The sequence below is a fragment of the Cyprinodon tularosa genome, unplaced genomic scaffold, assembly GCF_016077235.1.
Source record: "Cyprinodon tularosa strain WSP-4 unplaced genomic scaffold, ASM1607723v1 ctg614, whole genome shotgun sequence".
Classification (NCBI taxonomy): domain Eukaryota; kingdom Metazoa; phylum Chordata; class Actinopteri; order Cyprinodontiformes; family Cyprinodontidae; genus Cyprinodon; species Cyprinodon tularosa.
In genome coordinates this window covers 187,012-209,383 of record NW_024039357.1, presented here as the reverse complement: position 1 = coordinate 209,383, position 22,372 = coordinate 187,012, and the positions used below count along the sequence as shown (strand labels likewise).

At 41.4% G+C, this 22,372-nt stretch overlaps 1 protein-coding gene across 2 annotated transcripts; it reads left to right on the top strand.

Annotated features, from left to right (window-relative positions):
• Positions 1–1,168: 1,168 nt before the first annotated feature.
• pgm2l1 (phosphoglucomutase 2-like 1) lies at positions 1,169–18,941 on the top strand. Of its 2 annotated transcripts, none has more exons than XM_038307592.1 (14): positions 1,169–1,452; positions 2,869–3,036; positions 8,554–8,660; positions 9,416–9,500; positions 9,664–9,747; positions 9,904–10,100; positions 10,201–10,390; positions 10,473–10,564; positions 10,647–10,827; positions 11,138–11,231; positions 12,897–13,026; positions 15,941–16,130; positions 17,561–17,694; positions 17,767–18,941. In XM_038307592.1, the coding sequence occupies exons 1-14, from the start codon at positions 1,345–1,347 to the stop codon at positions 17,867–17,869; spliced, it is 1,863 nt and encodes a 620-aa protein (XP_038163520.1). In that variant the 5' UTR covers positions 1,169–1,344; the 3' UTR covers positions 17,870–18,941. The 2 variants fall into 2 exon arrangements, with proteins under 2 accessions (XP_038163520.1, XP_038163518.1); XM_038307590.1 differs by having other exon boundaries at positions 1,171–1,452; positions 10,470–10,564.
• Positions 18,942–22,372: the final 3,431 nt, after the last annotated feature.

Genomic DNA, 22,372 nt, shown 5'->3' with positions numbered 1-22,372 from the left:
CCGCCACCGGAAACGGAAATGGGGCCTTTTTACGCTTAGTTGTAGTCTTTTCGCAAGGCCCAAGTGTTTCCGCTTTACTCTGTGTACTCCGACGTCGAGGTGCTAACGTCTCTGTTAAACACTTTAAAAAACTCTGAAAATGGAATACGAAAGGTGGATTCTTGAGGAGGACATATTGGACTTTGAGTTTGACGGTAGAGGATACCGTCGCCAACTAGTGGTCTGGAGTGTGCAACGCTTCAGATTCGAACCGGAAGCGGAAGTTTATAAGCGGTTGTGATGTATCGGAAAAAATAGTTCTGGGATTTACAAAATGCTAAATAATACAAGGCAGGAACGGTTTTTTCTTCACGCAACTTTTTTTGGAACGTCATTGAACAGTGCTGACGACCCGGTAAGTAGCATATTTTAAAAAAAGAACGTTTAAGGTTGTTTTAAGGACATTATCGGACATGCACTATGCAAGCCATTCTGAAGCAGCCAGGGGGGGATTCTGCATGAGCCAAATAGCAGAGACAGGACCAATCGTCAAAATTTTGGTGTCGATCATTCGATTTCATCCTGGACACTACAGAAAATGGGCTAAAAGTGTTAAAAACCGGAATTTTCCTTTAATGTATATTTAATTTTTCTCATATTCTGATGATTTTACTTTGTAGAGATATGTAAATGACAGCCTTTAGTGCATCTTAATAGAAGTGTTAAAGCTATAAATGCATTTTTTGGGGGGTGGGGGGGGCGTATCAATGTCTTTAATGGGCCCCCAAATTCCTGGCGGCGCCCCTGGAGCAGTGCTCCGTTTGATGCACAGAAGTTAGTATTTGTTTCACACGTGGGTGGGTCACTGTTTTGAAACAATTTGAACAACATTTATTAAGCTAAACTAGACAGAAAAAGACTGGATCTTTCCACATTCAGTGGTAACATATTTTTAAAAAACAAGCTCAGTTTTCTGAAATCTAATTTTATAAAACAAACTGTTTCCATTGGTATATTGTTCACATAACCCCATAATCTAGTGAAAATAAGACACTTCGGTTTTGATTAGTCCAACAATTTTATATTTTAATCCATGTTGTCTGGATTATTAAACAAACGGGAAAGACTTTTGAGCTCCGATTCCGAAGCCAGCTTCAGTGGTGGTGCTAACAGCGGCTAGCTGCTGCTAACGGCTTCGGTCCGGAAGAGGCGGACGGTCAGAGGTGACGCACTGCAACCGCAACAACAAGCCGGGGGTGACTGAGCGCAGCTCGGTATAGAAGAGAGCAGACTGCCAGCAAACAGACCAGCTGATGCCTCCTTTCTGATGGGCTAGCGTGAATTAGCCTGCTCCTGTGTGTCAGCATGGAGGACACCGCGGAATCTGGGGACTGTAACGCGAACCTGCGCTGGCAGAGCACCGGGGAGCAGAAAGTGGACGCGGCTGTGCAGCAGTGGTTGGACTGGGACAGGGTGAGTGTCTGTTAACCCGGGTCACGGTGACAGAAACTCTGGCTTCAGCTGTTCCAGCCTCCGGTCTGCACCCAATAACCGTTATCTCCGACTTTCTTTACAAACACAGAACTCTGAACAGAGCATATAAACCTAACAAAAATACTAAAATAATAATAATAAAAAACATTTTATTAATTGATATCTGTTGGAGACATCGGCGCACTTAATTTCCAATAAAGAAACAAATATTTCCATTAAATCCAACTTTAATGGCGGCTGGATTAACGGGTCTACATCAGATGTTCATGGTAGGACTGGGTCACCGTTAAAAAGTAACACCTGGGCTGAATCACGATGAGCCGAATTTATCTTCACATTAAGTCTCATACAGATAATCCACCCGCAGATCTCATTATTGTGTTCTTTTTATTTTGTGTTGTGAAATTATTGAATCACCCTATCTGAACACGGAAGATCTGTTAGGGTTAGTGGGCTACTGCAGGTCCACTGGCTGTCTGCAGAAACTGAACAAATGTGGGTTAACTTATAAGCCGATTTATATGGCAGCATGACTCAGCTGTTTCTGCTATAAACGGCCCACAACATGCATGGATTTATTCTAATCTCCAGATAGAAATCTGCATAGAAAAACATGGAAACAGTCCCATCAGAATTTGTTTAATAGGAGTGAAGGTGGGTTTATGTGGAGGCTGTAAGCAAGCAGGTCCACCAGCTTCATAGATCTGCAGAGAGCCCAGTCATGGTTTAGGATGCGGAGCATTAACCTGTTTCTTTCAGAGTTATGCATCCATCGGTTCATGGCCTAATCCCATTTTTAATCTATCAATGCAGGAAACATTTTTGCTTGTCTGTATGTTTTAAATGGTACAAAAGCAGAATGTTTGCTGCTGCAAATCTGTGTTCCTGCTGTTAAACTAGATTATGTAAGTAGACCAAATTAATTTGAATATTTTTCCTGATATTTTATCTGATGCCCAACCTGCTTCCTGCTGTGCGTTGTGTGGGTTTAAAGGTTACCGTGACCCCGCCTGTAAATGTCAGCAGCTGGGAAAAGATTCCCCCAAGTTAAGATTTCTATCTATATCCACTGAGCAGAAACAGGTTGATGAAAATGATTCGTACATCAGATATAAAGAAGAGGGGAAGCAATCTATATCCAAGACTAGACCAGAGCCACCTTTTTTTTGTTTTGAAAGTGAATACACAAACATATTTAACTCAACCTATCTGACTATTACTGTGAAGGCACCTGATTGTGGTGATTTATTGGATCCTATGGTGGATCCTGGTGATGAATACAGACCGAGTCCCAAAACAGAGCAGAAAATCATTCTGCTTTCAGTGCCATTAGTCTATGTGTGAAAAAAAAAAACACAACATATGGTATGCTGAACTTGCTCTGCCTTTCTGTAGAACCCCTGGACTCGGGCTCAGGTGGAATCTCTGGTGGCCGCAGGGCGTCTGGATGATCTGAGGTCCAGGCTCTGTAGCCGAATGAGCTTTGGAACAGCTGGACTACGAGCACCGATGGGAGCAGGATTCAACCGGATCAATGACCTTACTATTATCCAGTACACACAGGTTAGACTTAGACTTAGACTTAGACTTCTTTATTTGTCATTTTGTATGCACAGGGTGCATACAGAACGAAATTGCGTTACATACAGCTTATGAACGTTGCATTGATATTTCACAATGGCACGAGTTATAGAAAAATAGAAAAATAGAAAAATACTAATTAGGTACCTAATAATTAGGTACTACTAATTACACCAGTAACACTACTCCAATCAGGTATCAGAACTATTATGATATTAATAATAATAATAAAATAATTGAACTTTATTCTTCTCACATTGGAGAAATTGACCTCTGCATTTAACCCTTCCCCTTGGGGAGCAGTGGGCTGCAATTGGGGTTTAAGGGTCTTGCTCAGACACCCAGATTGGTAGTCTGTGGGTGTGGGGCTCGAATTCAGAACCTCAGGATTCCAAGCTCTAAGTCCTAACCACTAGGCAGCCACTCCCCAAGAACTGGTAACACCTGTCCAGTCAGGTTACAGACCAGTTATTACACCAGTAACACCAGTCCAGTCAGGTTACAGACCAGTTACTACACCAGTAACACCAGTCCAGTCTGGTTACAGACCAGCTGTTTCATAAATAAAACCAGTCCAGTCAAGTTACAGACCAGCTGTTTCATAAATAAAACCAGTCCAGTCAAGTTACAGACCAGCTGTTTCATAAATAAAACCAGTCCAGTCAAGTTACAGACCAGCTGTTTCATAAATAAAACCAGTCCAGTCAGGTAACAGACCAGTTATTACACCAGTAACACCACTCCAGCCAGGTTACAGACCAGTTACTACACCAGTAACACCAGTCCAGTCAAGTTACAGACCAGCTGTTTCATAAATAAAACCAGTCCAGTCAGGTAACAGACCAGTTATTACACCAGTAACACCAGTCCAGCCAGGTTACAGACCAGTTACTACACCAGTAACACCAGTCCAGTCAAGTTACAGACCAGCTGTTTCATAAATAAAACCTGTCCAGTCAAGTTACAGACCAGCTGTTTCATAAATAAAACCAGTCCAGTCAGGTAACAGACCAGTTATTACACCAGTAACACCAGTCCAGTCAGGTTACAGACCAGTTAATAAAACAGTAACACCAGTCCAGCCAGGTTACAGACCAGTTACTACACCAGTAACACCAGTCCAGTCTGGTTACAGACCAACTGTTTCATAAATAAAACCAGTCCAGTCAAGTTTCAGACCAGCTGTTTCATAAATAAAACCAGTCCAGTCAGGTTACAGACCAGTTAATAAACCAGTAACACCAGTCCAGTCAGGTAACAGACCAGTTATTACACCAGTAACACCAGTCCAGTCAGGTTACAGACCAGTTAATAAACCAGTAACACCAGTCCAGCCAGGTTACAGACCAGTTATTACACCAGTAACACCACTCCAGCCAGGTTACAGACCAGTTACTACACCAGTAACACCAGTCCAGTCAAGTTACAGACCAGCTGTTTCATAAATAAAACCAGTCCAGTCAGGTAACAGACCAGTTATTACACCAGTAACACCACTCCAGCCAGGTTACAGACCAGTTACTACACCAGTAACACCAGTCCAGTCAAGTTACAGACCAGCTGTTTCATAAATAAAACCAGTCCAGTCAGGTAACAGACCAGTTATTACACCAGTAACACCAGTCCAGCCAGGTTACAGACCAGTTACTACACCAGTAACACCAGTCCAGTCAAGTTACAGACCAGCTGTTTCATAAATAAAACCTGTCCAGTCAAGTTACAGACCAGCTGTTTCATAAATAAAACCAGTCCAGTCAGGTTACAGACCAGTTAATAAACCAGTAACACCAGTCCAGTCAGGTAACAGACCAGTTATTACACCAGTAACACCAGTCCAGTCAGGTTACAGACCAGTTAATAAACCAGTAACACCAGTCCAGATAGGTTACAGACCAGTTATTACACCAGTAACACCAGTCCAGTCAAGTTACAGACCAGCTGTTTCATAAATAAAACCAGTCCAGTCAAGTTACAGACCAGCTGTTTTATAAATAAAACCAGTCCAGTCAGGTAACAGACCAGTTATTACACCAGTAACACCAGTCCAGCCAGGTTACAGACCAGTTACTACACCAGTAACACCAGTCCAGTCAAGTTACAGACCAGCTGTTTCATAAATAAAACCTGTCCAGTCAAGTTACAGACCAGCTGTTTCATAAATAAAACCAGTCCAGTCAGGTAACAGACCAGTTATTACACCAGTAACACCAGTCCAGTCAGGTTACAGACCAGTTAATAAACCAGTAACACCAGTCCAGCCAGGTTACAGACCAGTTACTACACCAGTAAAACCAGTCCAGTCTGGTTACAGACCAGCTGTTTCATAAATAAAACCAGTCCAGTCAAGTTTCAGACCAGCTGTTTCATAAATAAAACCAGTCCAGTCAGGTTACAGACCAGTTAATAAACCAGTAACACCAGTCCAGTCAGGTAACAGACCAGTTATTACACCAGTAACACCAGTCCAGTCAGGTTACAGACCAGTTAATAAACCAGTAACACCAGTCCAGCCAGGTTACAGACCAGTTATTACACCAGTAACACCAGTCCAGTCAAGTTACAGACCAGCTGTTTCATAAATAAAACCAGTCCAGTCAAGTTACAGACCAGCTGTTTCATAAATAAAACCAGTCCAGTCAGGTTACAGACCAGTTAATAAACCAGTAACACCTGTCCAGTCAGGTAACAGACCAGTTATTACACCAGTAACACCAGTCCAGTCAGGTTACAGACCAGTTAATAAACCAGTAACACCAGTCCAGCCAGGTTACAGACCAGTTACTACACCAGTAACACCAGTCCAGTCTGGTTACAGACCAGCTGTCTCATAAATAAAACCAGTCCAGTCAAGTTACAGACCAGCTGTTTCATAAATAAAACCAGTCCAGTCAAGTTACAGACCAGCTGTTTCATAAATAAAACCAGTCCAGTCAGGTAACAGACCAGTTATTACACCAGTAACACCAGTCCAGCCAGGTTACAGACCAGTTACTACACCAGTAACACCAGTCCAGTCAAGTTACAGACCAGCTGTTTCATAAATAAAACCAGTCCAGTCAAGTTACAGACCAGCTGTTTCATAAATAAAACCAGTCCAGTCAGGTAACAGACCAGTTATTACACCAGTAACACCAGTCCAGTCAGGTTACAGACCAGTTAATAAACCAGTAACACCAGTCCAGCCAGGTTACAGACCAGTTACTACACCAGTAACACCAGTCCAGTCTGGTTACAGACCAGCTGTTTCATAAATAAAACCAGTCCAGTCAAGTTTCGGACCAGCTATTTCATAAATAAAACCAGTCCAGTCAGGTTACAGACCAGTTAATAAACCAGTAACACCAGTCCAGTCAGGTAACAGACCAGTTATTACACCAGTAACACCAGTCCAGTCAGGTTACAGACCAGTTAATAAACCAGTAACACCAGTCCAGCCAGGTTACAGACCAGTTACTACACCAGTAACACCAGTCCAGTCTGGTTACAGACCAGCTGTTTCATAAATAAAACCAGTCCAGTCAAGTTACAGACCAGCTGTTTCATAAATAAAACCAGTCCAGTCAGGTAACAGACCAGTTATTACACCAGTAACACCAGTCCAGCCAGGTTACAGACCAGTTACTACACCAGTAACACCAGTCCAGTCAAGTTACAGACCAGCTGTTTCATAAATAAAACCAGTCCAGTCAAGTTACAGACCAGCTGTTTCATAAATAAAACCAGTCCAGTCAGGTAACAGACCAGTTATTACACCAGTAACACCAGTCCAGTCAGGTTACAGACCAGTTAATAAACCAGTAACACCAGTCCAGCCAGGTTACAGACCAGTTACTACACCAGTAACACCAGTCCAGTCTGGTTACAGACCAGCTGTTTCATAAATAAAACCAGTCCAGTCAAGTTTCAGACCAGCTGTTTCATAAATAAAACCAGTCCAGTCAGGTTACAAACCAGTTAATAAACCAGTAACACCAGTCCAGTCAGGTAACAGAACAGTTATTACACCAGTAACACCAGTCCAGTCAGGTTACAGACCAGTTAATAAACCAGTAACACCAGTCCAGCCAGGTTACAGACCAGTTATTACACCAGTAACACCAGTCCAGTCAAGTTACAGACCAGCTGTTTCATAAATAAAACCAGTCCAGTCAAGTTACAGACCAGCTGTTTCATAAATAAAACCAGTCCAGTCAGGTTACAGACCAGTTAATAAACCAGTAACACCAGTCCAGTCAGGTTACAGACCAGTTAATAAACCAGTAACACCAGTCCAGCCAGGTTACAGACCAGTTATTACACCAGTAACACCAGTCCAGTCAAGTTACAGACCAGCTGTTTCATAAATAAAACCAGTCCAGTCAAGTTACAGACCAGCTGTTTCATAAATAAAACCAGTCCAGTCAGGTAACAGACCAGTTATTACACCAGTAACACCAGTCCAGTCAGGTTACAGACCAGTTAATAAACTAGTAACACCAGTCCAGCCAGGTTACAGACCTGTTACTACACCAGTAACAGCAGTCCAGTCTGGTTACAGACCAGCTGTTTCATAAATAAAACCAGTCCAGTCAAGTTACAGACCAGCTGTTTCATAAATAAAACCAGTCCAGTCAAGTTACAGACCAGCTGTTTCATAAATAAAACCAGTCCAGTCAGGTAACAGACCAGTTATTACACCAGTAACACCAGTCCAGTCAGGTTACAGACCAGTTAATAAACTAGTAACACCAGTCCAGCCAGGTTACAGACCTGTTACTACACCAGTAACACCAGTCCAGTCTGGTTACAGACCAGCTGTTTCATAAATAAAACCAGTCCAGTCAAGTTACAGACCAGCTGTTTCATAAATAAAACCAGTCCAGTCAGGTTACAGACCAGTTAATAAACCAGTAACACCAGTCCAGTCAGGTTACCGACCAGTCATTACATCAGCAAAACCTTTCCAATCAGCGAAAATACCAATTATTTCACCACTAACACCAATCCAACTAAAACCAGTCCAGTCAAGTTACAGACCAGCTGTTTCATAAATAAAACCAGTCCAGTCAGGTTACAGAGCAGTTATTTTACCAGTAACACCAGTCCAGCCAGGTTATCAGAATCAGAATCAGACATACTTTAATAATCCCAGAGGGAAATTACTTTATTACAGACCAGGGAAATTACAGACCAGTTATTACACCAGTAGCACCAGTCCAATCAGGTTACAGACCGGTTGTTTCATGAATAAAACCAGTCTAGTCAGGTAACAGAACAGTTATTACACCAGTAACACCAGTCCAGTCTGGCTAAAGACCAGTTATTACATCAGTAACATCAGTCAAATCAGGTAACAGACCTGTTCCTACACCAGTAACACCAGTCCAGTCTGATTATAGACCAGTTATTACACCCGTAACACATATCCTTTTTGGATACACCACTAAGGTAGGGCCTTTCCAACTGGTTGCAGCCAAGTCTCCCAGCTGTGTCCATCTGACCTCCTTCTTCTCCTCTCAGGGTTTATATGCGTACCTGTTCAGGTGTTTTGCTGATCTTAGCAGCAGGGGAGTGGTGGTTGGATTCGACACCAGGGGTCAGGAGGAGAGCGGCTGCAGCAGTCAGAGGTGAGACCACTGATGAGGTTGTGGTTCTGGATGAAGATTTGGTTCATGTTCTAACAGGAGAAATGCATAAATAGATATTTCTAGATGAAACCCACGGTGGACTGTCAGTCTGATAAACAGCAGCATGAGGAGGAGAGTTTAATGCAGGGAGGTGAAAAGAGTGAAGAGTGTGGCTTCCCACCAATCATGGATTACATAGAGAAAAATGCCCATTAGAAATGGGAGAACATTTATATCCTATGTCCCAAAATAAAGTATCTTTCATCAAAGCATTTTTGTCCTAACTGGAAGGCAGTATTCTAACGGCAACATCTGACTTTTGATCTGATTGTAAGTTTGGTGCCAGAGATCTGAATTCACTCACAAAATAATTAAGTCCTGAAAAAAATCCCTCGCCCTGCTTAAAGTTGTTTGTGAGAACATAGTTTTTTCTTTTATGTTTGGGACAGATGTTTGTGTCCCAGTCAGACGTTTGTTTTCATCCTAAAAGTGGGTCCAAAAAATAAGGACTGGGTCCAAGGAGGACATTTTTTTTCCTGTCCAAAAAGTTAGATTAGATAGACAGTTTCTATCCAAACACAATGCCCTAGCATGCTAAGTCCCAAAGTGCTGTCTAGAAGTTTTCAACCTGAAAACTTCCAGACAGAACACTGCTTAAGAGTCCTAAGACCCAAGCAGAAAAGGACGTTTGTCCCCAGTAGGTTTCCTGTCTTCATCTCAACCTAACGAAGCCCCTGTGTCTCTGTCTCTCCTAGACTGGCCAAGCTGACGGCAGCTGTGCTTCTCAGCAGAGACATTACTGTCCATCTTTTCTCCAAGTTCGTTCCGACTCCTTACGTGGTGAGCATTGCATCCTCTGCAGAGTTTTTACTGCTGTTAAAGGAGCATTCTACTTATATTAAAGCGTATGGGCTGACATTACAGAAAGAGTCTCCTGCTCTCTGACCCCAGCTGAGCGATTCTAAATCAATGAAATGTTTCCTTTCTATGTTTTGTATTCAAGCCTTACGCTGTGAAGAAACTTGGAGCAGCAGCTGGGGTGATGATCACTGCGTCACACAATCCAAAAGAGGACAACGGTTACAAGGTCAGGCTGTGGGATTAGAGAAACCAAACAGGACCTCCTGTGGTGCTCATCCGGTCTGTGCTGAGTGTACAGAGCCTCAGAAGGTCCTGAAGTAAAGCGATGGGAGTGTCTGAACCAGCTTAGGTTCTAGCATGTTTCTCCCCCCTCCCCCTGCAGGTGTACTGGTGTAATGGCGCTCAGATTGCCTCCCCTCACGATAAGGAGGTGTTGCGCTGTATTGAGGAGCAGCTGGAGCCCTGGAACTCCTCCTGCTGGGATGAGGAGCTGGTGAAAAACAGTTCGCTCAGGACCGACCCTCTGACCCAGATCAACAGCTTCTATATGGAGGACCTGACTTCTCTCTGCTTCCACAGGTAGCTCCTGCTCCACTCCTCTCTGGATCCTCTCTTTTTTTTCTCAGGTTCTTTCATTCTGGACGGAATCAGAAACCAGTAGCCGTTCTGTGTCTTTTAGGGATCTGAACAGCAGCTGCACGTTAAAGTTCATCCACTCCTCCTTCCACGGAGTCGGACACGAGTTCGTGCAGCAGGCCTTCCGCGTGTTTGGCTTCGACCCCCCCATCCCTGTTCCTGAACAGAAAGACCCTGACCCAAAGTTCTCATCTGTTCGCTGCCCAAACCCTGAAGAGGGAGAGTCTGTCCTGGTAAACTGGATCTCACTTAACATCCTGTTTGTTTTTTGTTTCTTTCATATATTTTACATTTTTTTTCTCCGTTTTATAGAAGTTGTCTCTCCTCTTGGCTGACCGGGAGAACGCTCAGATTGTTCTGGCCACGGATCCTGATGCCGACCGGCTGGCTGTGGCTGAGCAGAACGGGTATGTGGGGCCTGCGGCAGTCAGGGGGAGTCATTTAGAGAGTTTCACGCCTGTAACAAAAGTCTGTCTGCTGGTTTTGCAGGCGAGGGTGGAAGGTGTTCTCAGGAAACGAGCTGGCCGCCCTGCTGGGATGGTGGATGTTCTTCAACTGGAAGGAGAATCATCCGGATCCAGCGGAGACCAAGAGCGTCTACATGTTGGCCACCACCGTGTCGTCAAAGATCCTGCAGGCGTTTGCTCGCATGGAGGGCTTCCACTTCGAGGTCCAACGCTAAATCCTCTTACTGGTCGTTTTTTTTCTCGGTTCCTCCTGCTGCTGCTTTTTGATCAGCTCTCATAATGCACTTTAAGAGTTGTTGTTTCATTTTAATGTATTTAATTTATGTTAAATGTTTTAAAATAGAAGCCCAAACAGAGACTGGGTCTGCAAATAATCTGGTAGCTTCAAGTCAGAGCTGCAGAGAAATAATATAACAATGAAAATGAAACGAGTTGGTTCTTCTTTATAAAACTACTGCATAAACAAACCTTTGAGCTATTTGAGGAAGAGTCTTTGTCTCTGTTCTCCAACAGGAAACTCTGCCTGGCTTCAAATGGATCGGGAACAGAATCCACGAGCTCTCTAAAACTGGAAACAGGGTGATATTTGCCTTTGAAGAATCCATAGGTGAGAACTTTGATTCCGCTGTCCCTTTAAAGTCTATATCTTTCTGAGATTCCAGGGGAGCCAGAACACATCAGAACTCAGGACCCAGTTATCAGTGATGGAAACAGCATTGCCTTAAAATGCCTGCTGGTTCAGCTTGTCTTTAGCAGCAGATTTTTTTATGCTACATTCACACCTCATGTGCTTTGGGCAGCAAAGTAGAGCCTGCTGTTTCATTTCTGATGCTTGTCCACATTCCTTTTGTATCTCTGCTTATTTCTGTATCTCTGCTTCTGTCTCCTTGAACCCCAGTCGGCCTCGGCAGATGGCCGCTCACACTGAGCCTGATTCTTCTGGAGGTTTCTTCCTGTTAAAAGGGAGTTTTTCCTCTCCACTGTCGCTACAAGCATGCTTGGTGTGAGGGATTGCCTCGGAGTCAATGATTCAATGCAATCAACTGGTTTTCCTTAGATAGAAAACTTTGAATCAATTTGACTTTATGATCTGGTTGAAATGTAAAGTGCCTTGAGATGACATGTGTTGTGAATTAGCGCTGAAGAAAAGAAATAAACGAAAAAGAAAAGAAGAAAAGAAAAGAAATAAACTAAATTGAATTAAAGCCAGACGCGTGTCAAGAGCATCCTTGATGCTCCTGAAGAGCGTCCAGTAAAGTGTGTCCAGATGAAGCTGATGCTTCTGCTGCTCCTGTGTTCAACTGACAATAGTGCCTTTGCTAGTTGTAGTTTTAATATATTTTTAAGTGAGAAAATCCACCTCAATACATCCTCTGTGCAGCCAGTTCATCAAGATTACGATCCTGCCTTAAAATGATCACAGTACTCTGTATCAGCAATGCTGTGTCCGTCTCCCTGCAAGCTCCCAGATCAGCTTCTCTGATTGGTGGATGTGGCACGTCGAGCAGCAAAAGTTAAATTTTTCCAACTCCAGCAGCTGCTGCTTGTGAAGCACGTCACGCACGTCAGATGCTCAGAAGTGCTGCTTCGACTGCTCAGATGCAAATGCGCTGCAGGATCTTTAGATCAACCATATACTTTGCATGTAAACGAGCTGCTACTGTTGTCTCTATCAAATGCAGTCTGAACATAGCATTAGACAAAGCGATTTTTTACACTTGGCAGAGGATGATCAGCCACAGGGTTCCTTTCCTACCCACCATAGTTTCCTCACTGTTGACCCCAGGAAAGTTGAAGGAAAAGGAGCTAGTGGCTACAGTATTCAAGTTCCACTCATTTGTAGTTGCATTTATCCACCAGGAGATGTCGCCATAAATACATATTTCTCATTAATACAGCCCACTTTCTTTAAAAGTGGGCTGCTGCTGAGAAATTAGGACCTGTAAATATATTCCCTGCTGGAGAGAACTCACAGTGCCGGTAATGTCGCATAGTGAATGGAAGAAAGAGCTAAAAAGCTTAGTTTAGGTTTTAATAACATGTCCTGGTGGTATTAAAGTTTTTTTTTTTAAATATATTTTTGCAGTCATTGTCTGACTTCCATTTGTAGGGAAGCTTAATCAGCTTTATGGTGACATCTACTGACAGGTATAAATTCTGTTGGCTTGTTGTTAATTCTGTCCCTTTTCAGGCTCCATTCAGGTAAATGTTGTGAGTTTATTTTTGATTTAACTGTAGATGATCTCACTCAATGACAGTCTTGTTTGGGCAGGTTTCCTGTGCGGCAGCATGGTCCCTGAGAAAGATGGCGTCAGTGCAGCCGTGGTCGTGGCAGAAATGGCGGCGTATCTGCAGACCCAGAAGCTGAGTCTGAATCAGCAGCTGCACAACATCTACAGGACGTAAGATACTACGGGACGAGGCACAATGGGGCTCAGAGGTTAAAATCATCTGGGAAAAATAGGACGTAACTGGATTATAATAGTAGAAACTTGCTTCGTAGAAGCTTTCAGGAAATACTCTAATCTGGAGAAATTATTTGTAAAGTGCAAAAAAAATTCTGAATACAATTAATTGTCGGTTAGATTAAAATCTGCTCCTTGTTATTAATGTACAGGTTTACTTTTTGTACATAATTGTTTCCCTTCTGAGGCTTTGTGAAGGCATATTTGTGTTTACATGGTCCAGTATGATGTCACAAACATAAAAAATAATTTAGCAGTTTAACAATGGAGAGGCTATTAGTGAGCTTTATATGTTTTTATGATATAAAAGCTATTTTTTTGAGAATGTGTTTAGTTAAAAGGAACTATGCAAATTAACAAACTCCTTGAAAAAAGTGCACTATATTATATTATTTTTCCATGTGAATCCCTGATTGTTCATTCTTCTTTGCCTTTTCTGAAAAGTGCTTTAAATCAGCCTACCTGTCTTCATCCATGCTGGATCAGATCCTGACTTTTGAAAAAAGGGATGAAGAAAGGCAGGGAAAGCAGAATAAAGCATTAGCCTCGCTGCATGCAGTTAGCCAAGCCTTCTAGCTAAACCAGATCCTGGAAAAAGACAGAGTGAACTGTCTCCCTCTGTTTTTGGACTGCTGATTAATTTTGATGTTCAGCTGATCAGATTCAAATGCTTTCTCCTCCAGCTTCTCTTGGTAAGTTTGCTTTAAGGGACTTCACCACCGCGACTCGACCTGTCAATCAGCCACACCACGACTGTGATGACAGCTCCTGTCAGCTCGGTACGAGCCGAGGGTGCAGCTCTCCTGAGCTCCCCTATCCTTTTGCATCGCAGAGGCGCTACTGCGCATACGTTTCAAGAGAGTCAATGGCGAAAGATTTTTGTGCCCTAGGGCGGAAATAGTTCACCAATCCGACCAACAAAACAGCTTTACACATCTAAAAAATATATTAATATATTTCGAAATATTTTAATATTATAATTTAATTTTTGTTTTGTTTTTTTATGTCTTAATCAAGGTCATTGGGTTGGTGGAGCGGTGCACTAGCGCCCTCTATTGACCAGCCGCCACTGCTTTGCTGCTCTATTCTGAGTTCCTTCTGGATGACTGAGCTTCTCACCCAGTCTTTAAGAGCCCAGACACCCTACAGGGAAAACTCATTTTGGCCACTTGTACTCAGGATCTTGTTCTCTTGGTCAAAACGCACAGCTCATGACCATAGATTCAATTCAATTCAGTTTATTTATATAGCACCAGTTCACAGCACGTCATCTCAAGAAACTTCACAGTTCACCAGATCATAAAGTCAAATTGATTCAAAGTTTTCTATCTAAGGAAAACCAGTTGATTGCATCGACTCATTGACTCAAATACAATCCCTCACACTAAGCATGCTTGTAGTAACAGTGGAGAGGAAAAACTCCCTTTTAACAGGAAGAAACCTCCAGCAGAACCAGGCTCAGTGTGAGCGGCCATCTGCTGAGGCCGACTGGGGTTCAAGGAGACACAAGCAAAGATACAAAAAGCAGCTGTAAAATTTTGGATCAGCTGAAGGCTTTTAACTACAGTTTGTGGACTTCCTTTTAGTAAAGAATTACAATAGTCCAGCCTTGAAGTAACAAATGCATGGACTAGTTTCTCAGCATCACCCCTGGACAGGAGATTTCTAATCTTTGCTAAATTCCGCAGATGAAAGAAGGAAATTCTAGAAACCTCCTTGATATGGGATTTAAATGACAGGTCCTGATGTTGTGTCAGCATGGATGTTAAAATCCCCCCACTATGATGACCCTGTCAGTATTTTTAAGCAAATAAGAAAGGAACTCTGAAAACTCATCTAAAAATTCAGAGTAAGGACCTGATGGATGATACAGAGTTACAAAAAGAAGAGGTTTTCTTGCTTTGCAATTTGGATGAGGAAAACTAAGGGTTAAATGTTCAAAAGAGTTGTAATTATTAACTTCCTTTGGAGTAATCAGTAAGTGAGCCTGAAAGATTGTTGCCACTCCTAATGGAAGAAGGAACGTAGATCTACAGGTCTTTCTTCACTACGACAGACTGATATAGCATCTGCTTCACTAAAACCAGTGGAAAAAGTGTAAAACCAGTCTCCCACTACATTCTTCCCTCATATATGAACAAGACCCAGATATACTTCAATTCTTGGAGCAGGAGAGTTCACTCCATCAAGCAGCGGGGCCGTGCCATAGAGGAGCTTTTTAACCGGCTCTTTCAGCACCAGAGTTTGGGGACGTCTTCAAAGTGCTCCAGCCATCGGCCAAAAACGCTCTGAGTCGAGGTTATTAGCATCTTCCCCACTAAAATCACTTATTCTATTTCCACATTATGGAAGTTTTTTTTTTCCAAGGAACACAGTGTGGTTGTACAGCTGTTTCACCACCAGAGGGCGGCACACAGCAACAGTTCTGACTTCAGGTCAGTTATTAATCAGAACTGCAGCTGGAACAATAAAGTTAACTATAATTATAATCAATTGAATAAATAGTTAAAAGCCTTTTCAAATTAGTCATAGAAAAATTCAATCTCGGGAAGGAAGTCATAATAAAAAAATGAAAGGCCTATATAAAAATAAGATGAAATTATACAACGATGCGTGAAGAGATATTTGCCATGAATGAAACGTCATAATCGATAGAATCTGCTCATTTTATTTTCCAGGGGTAAATTTTCTAAGGGTTGAAGATGTTCTTGTGATTTAATAATATTTGAACCTATTTATTTATAGACTCTGCCTGAGATCCAGTGGATGATTTTATCCGTGTGTTGCTGGTCCTCTGCAGACAGAATTCAGTCCACAGTTGGTCTAATCCTTTTTCACTCCTTCTCTGCAGGTACGGTTATCATGTGTCCAAGACCTCCTACGTCACCTGTAACGACCCCCCCACCATCCAGAGGATCTTCAGCCGGATCAGAAACTTTGAGAGCGATGGTTCATATCCGAAGGTGTGCGGCGGCGTGCGGATCGTCCACATCAGAGATGTTACTACGGGATACGACAGCAGCCGACCCGACCTCAGATCAGTGAGAGCAGCTCTTCTTCTTCCTCTTCTTCTCCCACATAATCAAACTGTGCTCCTTAGCAGGTTGTACAATAAACTCTGATCAAACAAAACAGGATGTTTAGAAACTTCTTATTAATTTTCCATTACTGGATGTATCCAGTCCCGCCTCACTTGTCCTGCTGTGCTGCTTTCTATAAACAACATGCCGTTTTCAAAGCAATAAAGAAACCCATGGGATGAACTATGGAGCCGGAGGTAAAGGCATGGTGATGTGGGCTTGGTTTTAAGCCACAGGGCCTTCCTCACGTTCCTCTATCCCAGTATAAGCCTTTCAGATCAGTCGATATCGATCAATTTTGGTTTTCTTCTCCTTTTTTTTTTCTGTTTTGAAAAAGGGAAAATCTAGATTATAACCCCAACCCAATTAACCTTAACCTTTATTCTTTAAAGGAGTCATAACCAGTTTTCTTCTTCTGAAATTGTCCTTAAATTTATGTTTGATCAGTTTTAGGAAATAAATATTAGGAGCACCCTTGTTTCCATGAGGCATTGTAATCAAAGTTATTAAACGCTGCTTTCATTTTCAGCTCTTAGCCAGGAGCGATCGCTGCTTTTAACCTCGCTTTAAATAACACTTCTTAGTAAAGTATATAAAGCAGGACTTCAGATTTAACAGAATTTAATCAGTTAGACAGGATTCTTTGACACGATAGGTAAAAATTATACAAGCAGCAACACTTAGTGAGTCCCTGATTGTTGGCATAGTGATGGGAGTGGTGTGATTGGAGGACAGGCTAACGTTAGCATCCTTCCAGGACTGATTTGACTACAGAAGTTGGAGCAAAATCTATGAAGGTAGATTTGTCTCTTTATCATTCAATCAACAAAAACTTTTCAATCAAAGAAAAAAAGTATTTGAATGCAAAAATATGTTTTGAGACTCAAAAAAATACATTTGAACAATGCTTTTCTTTGATTGAAAATGTTTTTTTTTTGATACAAGTCCAGTCTTTTTTTTGTTCTAAAAAACTTTTTTAATTGAAGTAACATTGTTTTTTCATTGGACCATATAATGGGTAGGGTGTCTTTATTATTCAATCGAAAAAGAAGTTGCCTCAAACAAACAAACAAACAACAGAATCAATAAAAAAGTAAAAGTGTTGCTAGTTTAGATCATTGTTTGTTTTCACTTGAGGTGAGACAATATTTTGTTGTAATGCGTTTAAATCTGGAAAAGAAAGAAGTTGGACTCTTGTAAGGTAGATTTTAGAATTTTCGTTTTTAACTTTAATTGGAAGTGTGTTTAATTAAGCCCTACCTTTAGTTAACTTCACGGCGGCACCTTGGTTTAAGCGGGTTTTGATTTTGATCCAAGCTTGTTCTGACCTCAGATCAAGTTAACCTGAAACAGGAAGGAGTTCCCTGTAACTGTCGGTGTTCCCCCTACAGGTGCTTCCTGTGTCCAAGAGCAGTCAGATGATCACCTTCACTCTGCAGAACGGCGTTGTGGCGACGCTTCGGACGAGCGGTACCGAACCAAAGATCAAGTATTACACCGAATTCTGCGCTGCACCAGGAGAAAGGTCAGCAGACATCATGACATCATGGTAGTGGGGGGGTCTCTATGACATCACTGCTCTGTCTCTGTCCTGCAGCGACGTGTCGCGGCTGGAGGAGGAGCTCCAGAAAGTGACGGGCGCCCTGCTGGACGAGTTCCTTGAACCCGACAAGAACCACCTGATCCGACGCTTTGTCTAACCCCGCCTCCGACTTCCTGTGGTGACTTAATTTCCTGTCAGTGTCGCTGCTGCTTCACTTAGCTGAACTCATTCATTCAAAGAAGACCACCTGTAGAGTCTGAGCTACGGCGTTGATGCAAAGATCCCCTGTCAGGCCGAACGAACCACCAGTCAATCAGTTCAAAGACGGAAGTTTAAGGTTTAGGTTTGTGTTTAAAAAAAAAAAAAACTTAAATGTCTTTTTGTAAATTATTAGCTCTTATTTATTTTTCAGGTTAGTTTTTTATTTTAAACAACCTTAAACAAATTTCTGTGGAAAAAACTCACAAAACCGAACAATTTGCTGTTAATTTAAAAAAAGTTATTTGGTTTTTGTTTATCCAAAAACTTTTCGTGTCGTCATTTTCTGTTAGTTTTCTCTACTTTAAGCCTTTTTACTGAATTTGAAGCTGATGTGCAAACCAAATACTGAGGAAAACCTTTCTCAGCTGCTGAATGTTTCTGAGCTTTGTTATTCTAAAGCTCAAAGTTTAACAAAAGAATGTTGAGAAATTAGAAATTTGTGCTTAAAAAAAACGTCTGTGAAAAACCTTCTGGCTGTTTTCCTGCTTAAGATTCAAACAAATTTACAAAAAATATTTGATTTCCTTTGTCACCCTTAGACCAGTGCATTCTGGGACGCGTAGTACACTCCTGAATCGTTAAAAAATTAAGAGGAGAATGACTGCTTCCTGCTTTTTGCTGCTGAAATACAAGGAGAGTAAAATCCATATTATCTGGATGGATTTTTTTTTTGAGAAATTGTTATGAAACTAAATCTGCAAAGATTTACAGATTCAATGTAGAATCTGTTCAGTAAACAAGCAGAATGTTTATTTTTCAGTGTTTGGAGCTTTAACTAGATGTTGATAGGTTATGTATTTTTCTACTGGCAGAGATGCAGATATATTTATGAGGAGCAGGAGCTTCCTGCTGTTGATGACTTTTATTTTGGTAAATATTTAGCTCCCTGTCACAACTTCACTCCATTTGCTTCAATGAAAGCTGAAGTTCTTGTGTTCTCCTAAGATGCAATAAAATATAAAATCTCAGTGTCTGGCCTTTTCTTTTTCTTTTTGGATCGGGACGTCCTGCTTCTGTGCCTCATCTTGTTTTGAGTCGTTAACTTCTTATGAGATGTAAAGATGAGATATAAATAGCTCTTATGAATGATCTGGTGTAAAATTCTATATTTCTAATCTAAAGTACTAACAAATTTTTCCAATTGATCGAGACTTGATGCAGAAGTCTTGCTCAATCAGTCAGCTGTTATCCAAATGCAGTTTTTCACTAAATGTTTTAATTTTGAAGCAATTGTCCATTTTATTAGGCTGCATCATTACATATTACGCAATTCTACAAATATAAATTACATTTCAAAATGTCAAAAATAGCGTTGAGTTTGTGTCTTTATACAGTGGACCAAAGAAAAAAACTTGTTTTGGCTTAGAAGACGTGCAATTTGAACCTCATGAACAGGTCAGTCCCTTTGGAATGGGGGTTGATGGTTTTTTTGTTAGTCTGTCTATGTCTCTGAAAGGGAGGTCGTTTGGTTACAGGCTAACAAAGAAACCAAATGACCCACATTCCAAAGGGGCGAACCCGTTCCTGAGGTTCAATTTGCATGTCTTCTAAGCCAAAACAAGGCTTTGTCTTTGCTCCACTCTATAAAGCCTCAAACTCAACACCATTTCTGACATTTTGAATTGAAAAAGCTTCCTGGATGCAAAGCGAAACATCTTCAAACTTGGAAACAAAGTCCAGTGGATGGTTGTTTTTTAACTTTTTTGGAACGACTATGACCTGAATGACTGAGAATATTCACCAGAATAAACTACATTTATATTTTCTGATGACAGAAGTATCGGTCACTGAACCTGCAGCTGGCATGTTGGTATCCTGGAGATACAGGTTTACGGTAATTTGTTTTCACTTCGTCAAAAGAGAGAACTCTGTGGGATTAAACTACTATTGAAATAACATCTAGAACAGAAAATCAAAGTTTAGAAACATCTTGCTGCTTGAAACCCTTCTAACAAGAACATTTGCATTCAAATTCAATTCACCTTGGTTTTGTTATCACAAAATGTGGAATGCTTAGATCTGTCTGAATGAATTAACTTATAGTTTTGCTGTTTTTCATGATTATGCGTTGTATGAAAGATGGAGAATGAAATGAAGGAACAACAAATGGTCTGGGGATATGCAGTGCAGAATGTTATGTCATGTTGGTTGATGGAAAACTCCAGATCAAATAATGTTTTTTGTAATCATTTTTTATTTTATTTTTACTTCTGTAACAGTAAAACCATGCCATTTACAAGTCTCGTCATTTATAACAACTGCTTGGGTTTAAATACTGCTGCTCAGCACAACCTCAATGGTCCAAACTGGTAAAGTCTCTCTTCTTCGCCTTCAAAGCCATTTCTGAGAATTGACACCATCTGGCAAGCCCTGGAAGTTGTAGCCTTATATAGAATTATTGGAGCAGTAATTATTAAGATTTAAATTTCTTGCATGTTAACATTCGCATAGGTGGACTGCATCAGGTTTCTATGGTCCATTTATGATCATTTACTGAAGTTAAGAACATTTGTTGAATCAAGAAGCCCCCAGTAGGAGAAAAAGTAAAAAATTGCAACAATAATATGAAAAGGTTGTTGCATGAGGCCCAGTGATCCATAAATACTTTCTATGTTAGAAAATATAACGATGAACTAGATTAATAGGTGGACAGTTAAGCAGATGAACTCTGAGCCAGTTTTCATGTCAAAAGCATGAAATAGAGAACATCAGCACATAGTGCAGGAGAAAAATGGGACAAAACACTGAAAAAGAAGACCTAATTCTATTTACTATAATCAAAGGTGTTGATGGGTAGCCTCGTGAGACCATCCTGATCTCGCGAGCTTTCAAGGTTTCACTCGCAGATCAGTCTGGAGATAGCCTGACGTAGTCCTACCCAATTCTAGTCAGAATATGAGTCTGATACTGCTCCATAGAGCTGTGATTATGGGGCGTGTTTCGAACGAACCAGGAAAAAAAATGCCTCTGCACTCAATTGGATAGACCTACAACCAATAAGAGCAACGGAGTGCGTGACGTATGTTAAGCCAGGCACAGTTGTTGTCAACAAAAATCAAAGCGTGCAGTTGCACGCCTATAATAAGAAGATGAGCCTTGGTCGCGTTTCTCTGTTCCTCTTTAAAATTAATTTGCTGTCGATATCTTCTAGAACAGACCTAATAGCAGAATCTACTCACCTCAACTCTCCAGCGGCAGCCATTGTTGTTGTCACCCATGCGCGCTTAACATTGGTTGATTACGTTACTGTTGATCATCTGTCCATCATCGTATAAAGCCCACCCTGACAATTTGATTGGCCCGCCAGATATTGTCTCAAACGTTGTGGGCGGGACTAAGTTCGGAATGGCACCCAGGCTAGTCTGGAGACTCTCCGTTAAAGAAAATTTGGAGCCGTTCACCAAACTAACATCCAATCAGCGTTGGCTTTGAGGCGGGTTGAGGTGTGACGCAACGAGAAGCGCGACCGTTCAGTCTAAAGAACATGGCGGCTTCAGCCGATGAAACTAGCGTTAGCGTGGCTATCGAGCAAGTTTTATCGGAATTACAGAGTATTTCTTCACTGAAAGAAGAGCAAAACACTGCTCTGGAGGCTTTTCTCAGAGGAAAAGATGTTTTTGCTCTACTCCTGACTGGTTTCGGCAAGAGTTTGATCTATCAATTGGCTCCTCTTCGTCGTCGCTCTGTTAATACGTCATATGCTTCGTTGATCTGATTGGTTTATTTGGCCCGTCTATCACCAACATAGGCCAATCAGTTAACCAGTATTTTAGCCCCTTTCCAAAATTACTTCAACGGAAGGTTTCCAGATGGATATGCGGAGCAAATCCATCTGGCGGAGTCAGGTTAGTTGATGGGAGCAGCTGATATTTCTCTCCATCAGGGTGTCACAGCTCAACAGTAATAGACCTTAAGTGCCAGACGGGGGGGGCTAGTTAAGTCGACTTTATTTGACACAAACATATTTATTTTAATATGGACAAAATTGTTGACACTCCTTGTTTAAAAAAAAAAAAAAAAAAAAACAACCTACAATGCTAAGAGAAATTACTTTAATCTGACAAAAGTAAAAAATTCTAAGTAGTTGTTGACAATTTTGTCCAGATCTGTATTTTCGCCAATGCAGCAACACATCAGTCTAATGAAGGTCATACAAAGACAGGAAAACAAAACATTGGTCTGCTACTGTAATGCTGGACTGAATCTGAATTTGATAACCTTTTTCATGCAATTAGGATACTGTCCTTTTTGTAGAGCAGATATACCCTGATACCTTTTTTATATGCTTGTATTTATTATAACTCACTTTGAAAACGGTCTTGTAACAGTTTTTCTACCAGCAGAACCATGAACACAGGATGCCACATTTAAAAAAAATTATTATTTATCCTTGTGTTCT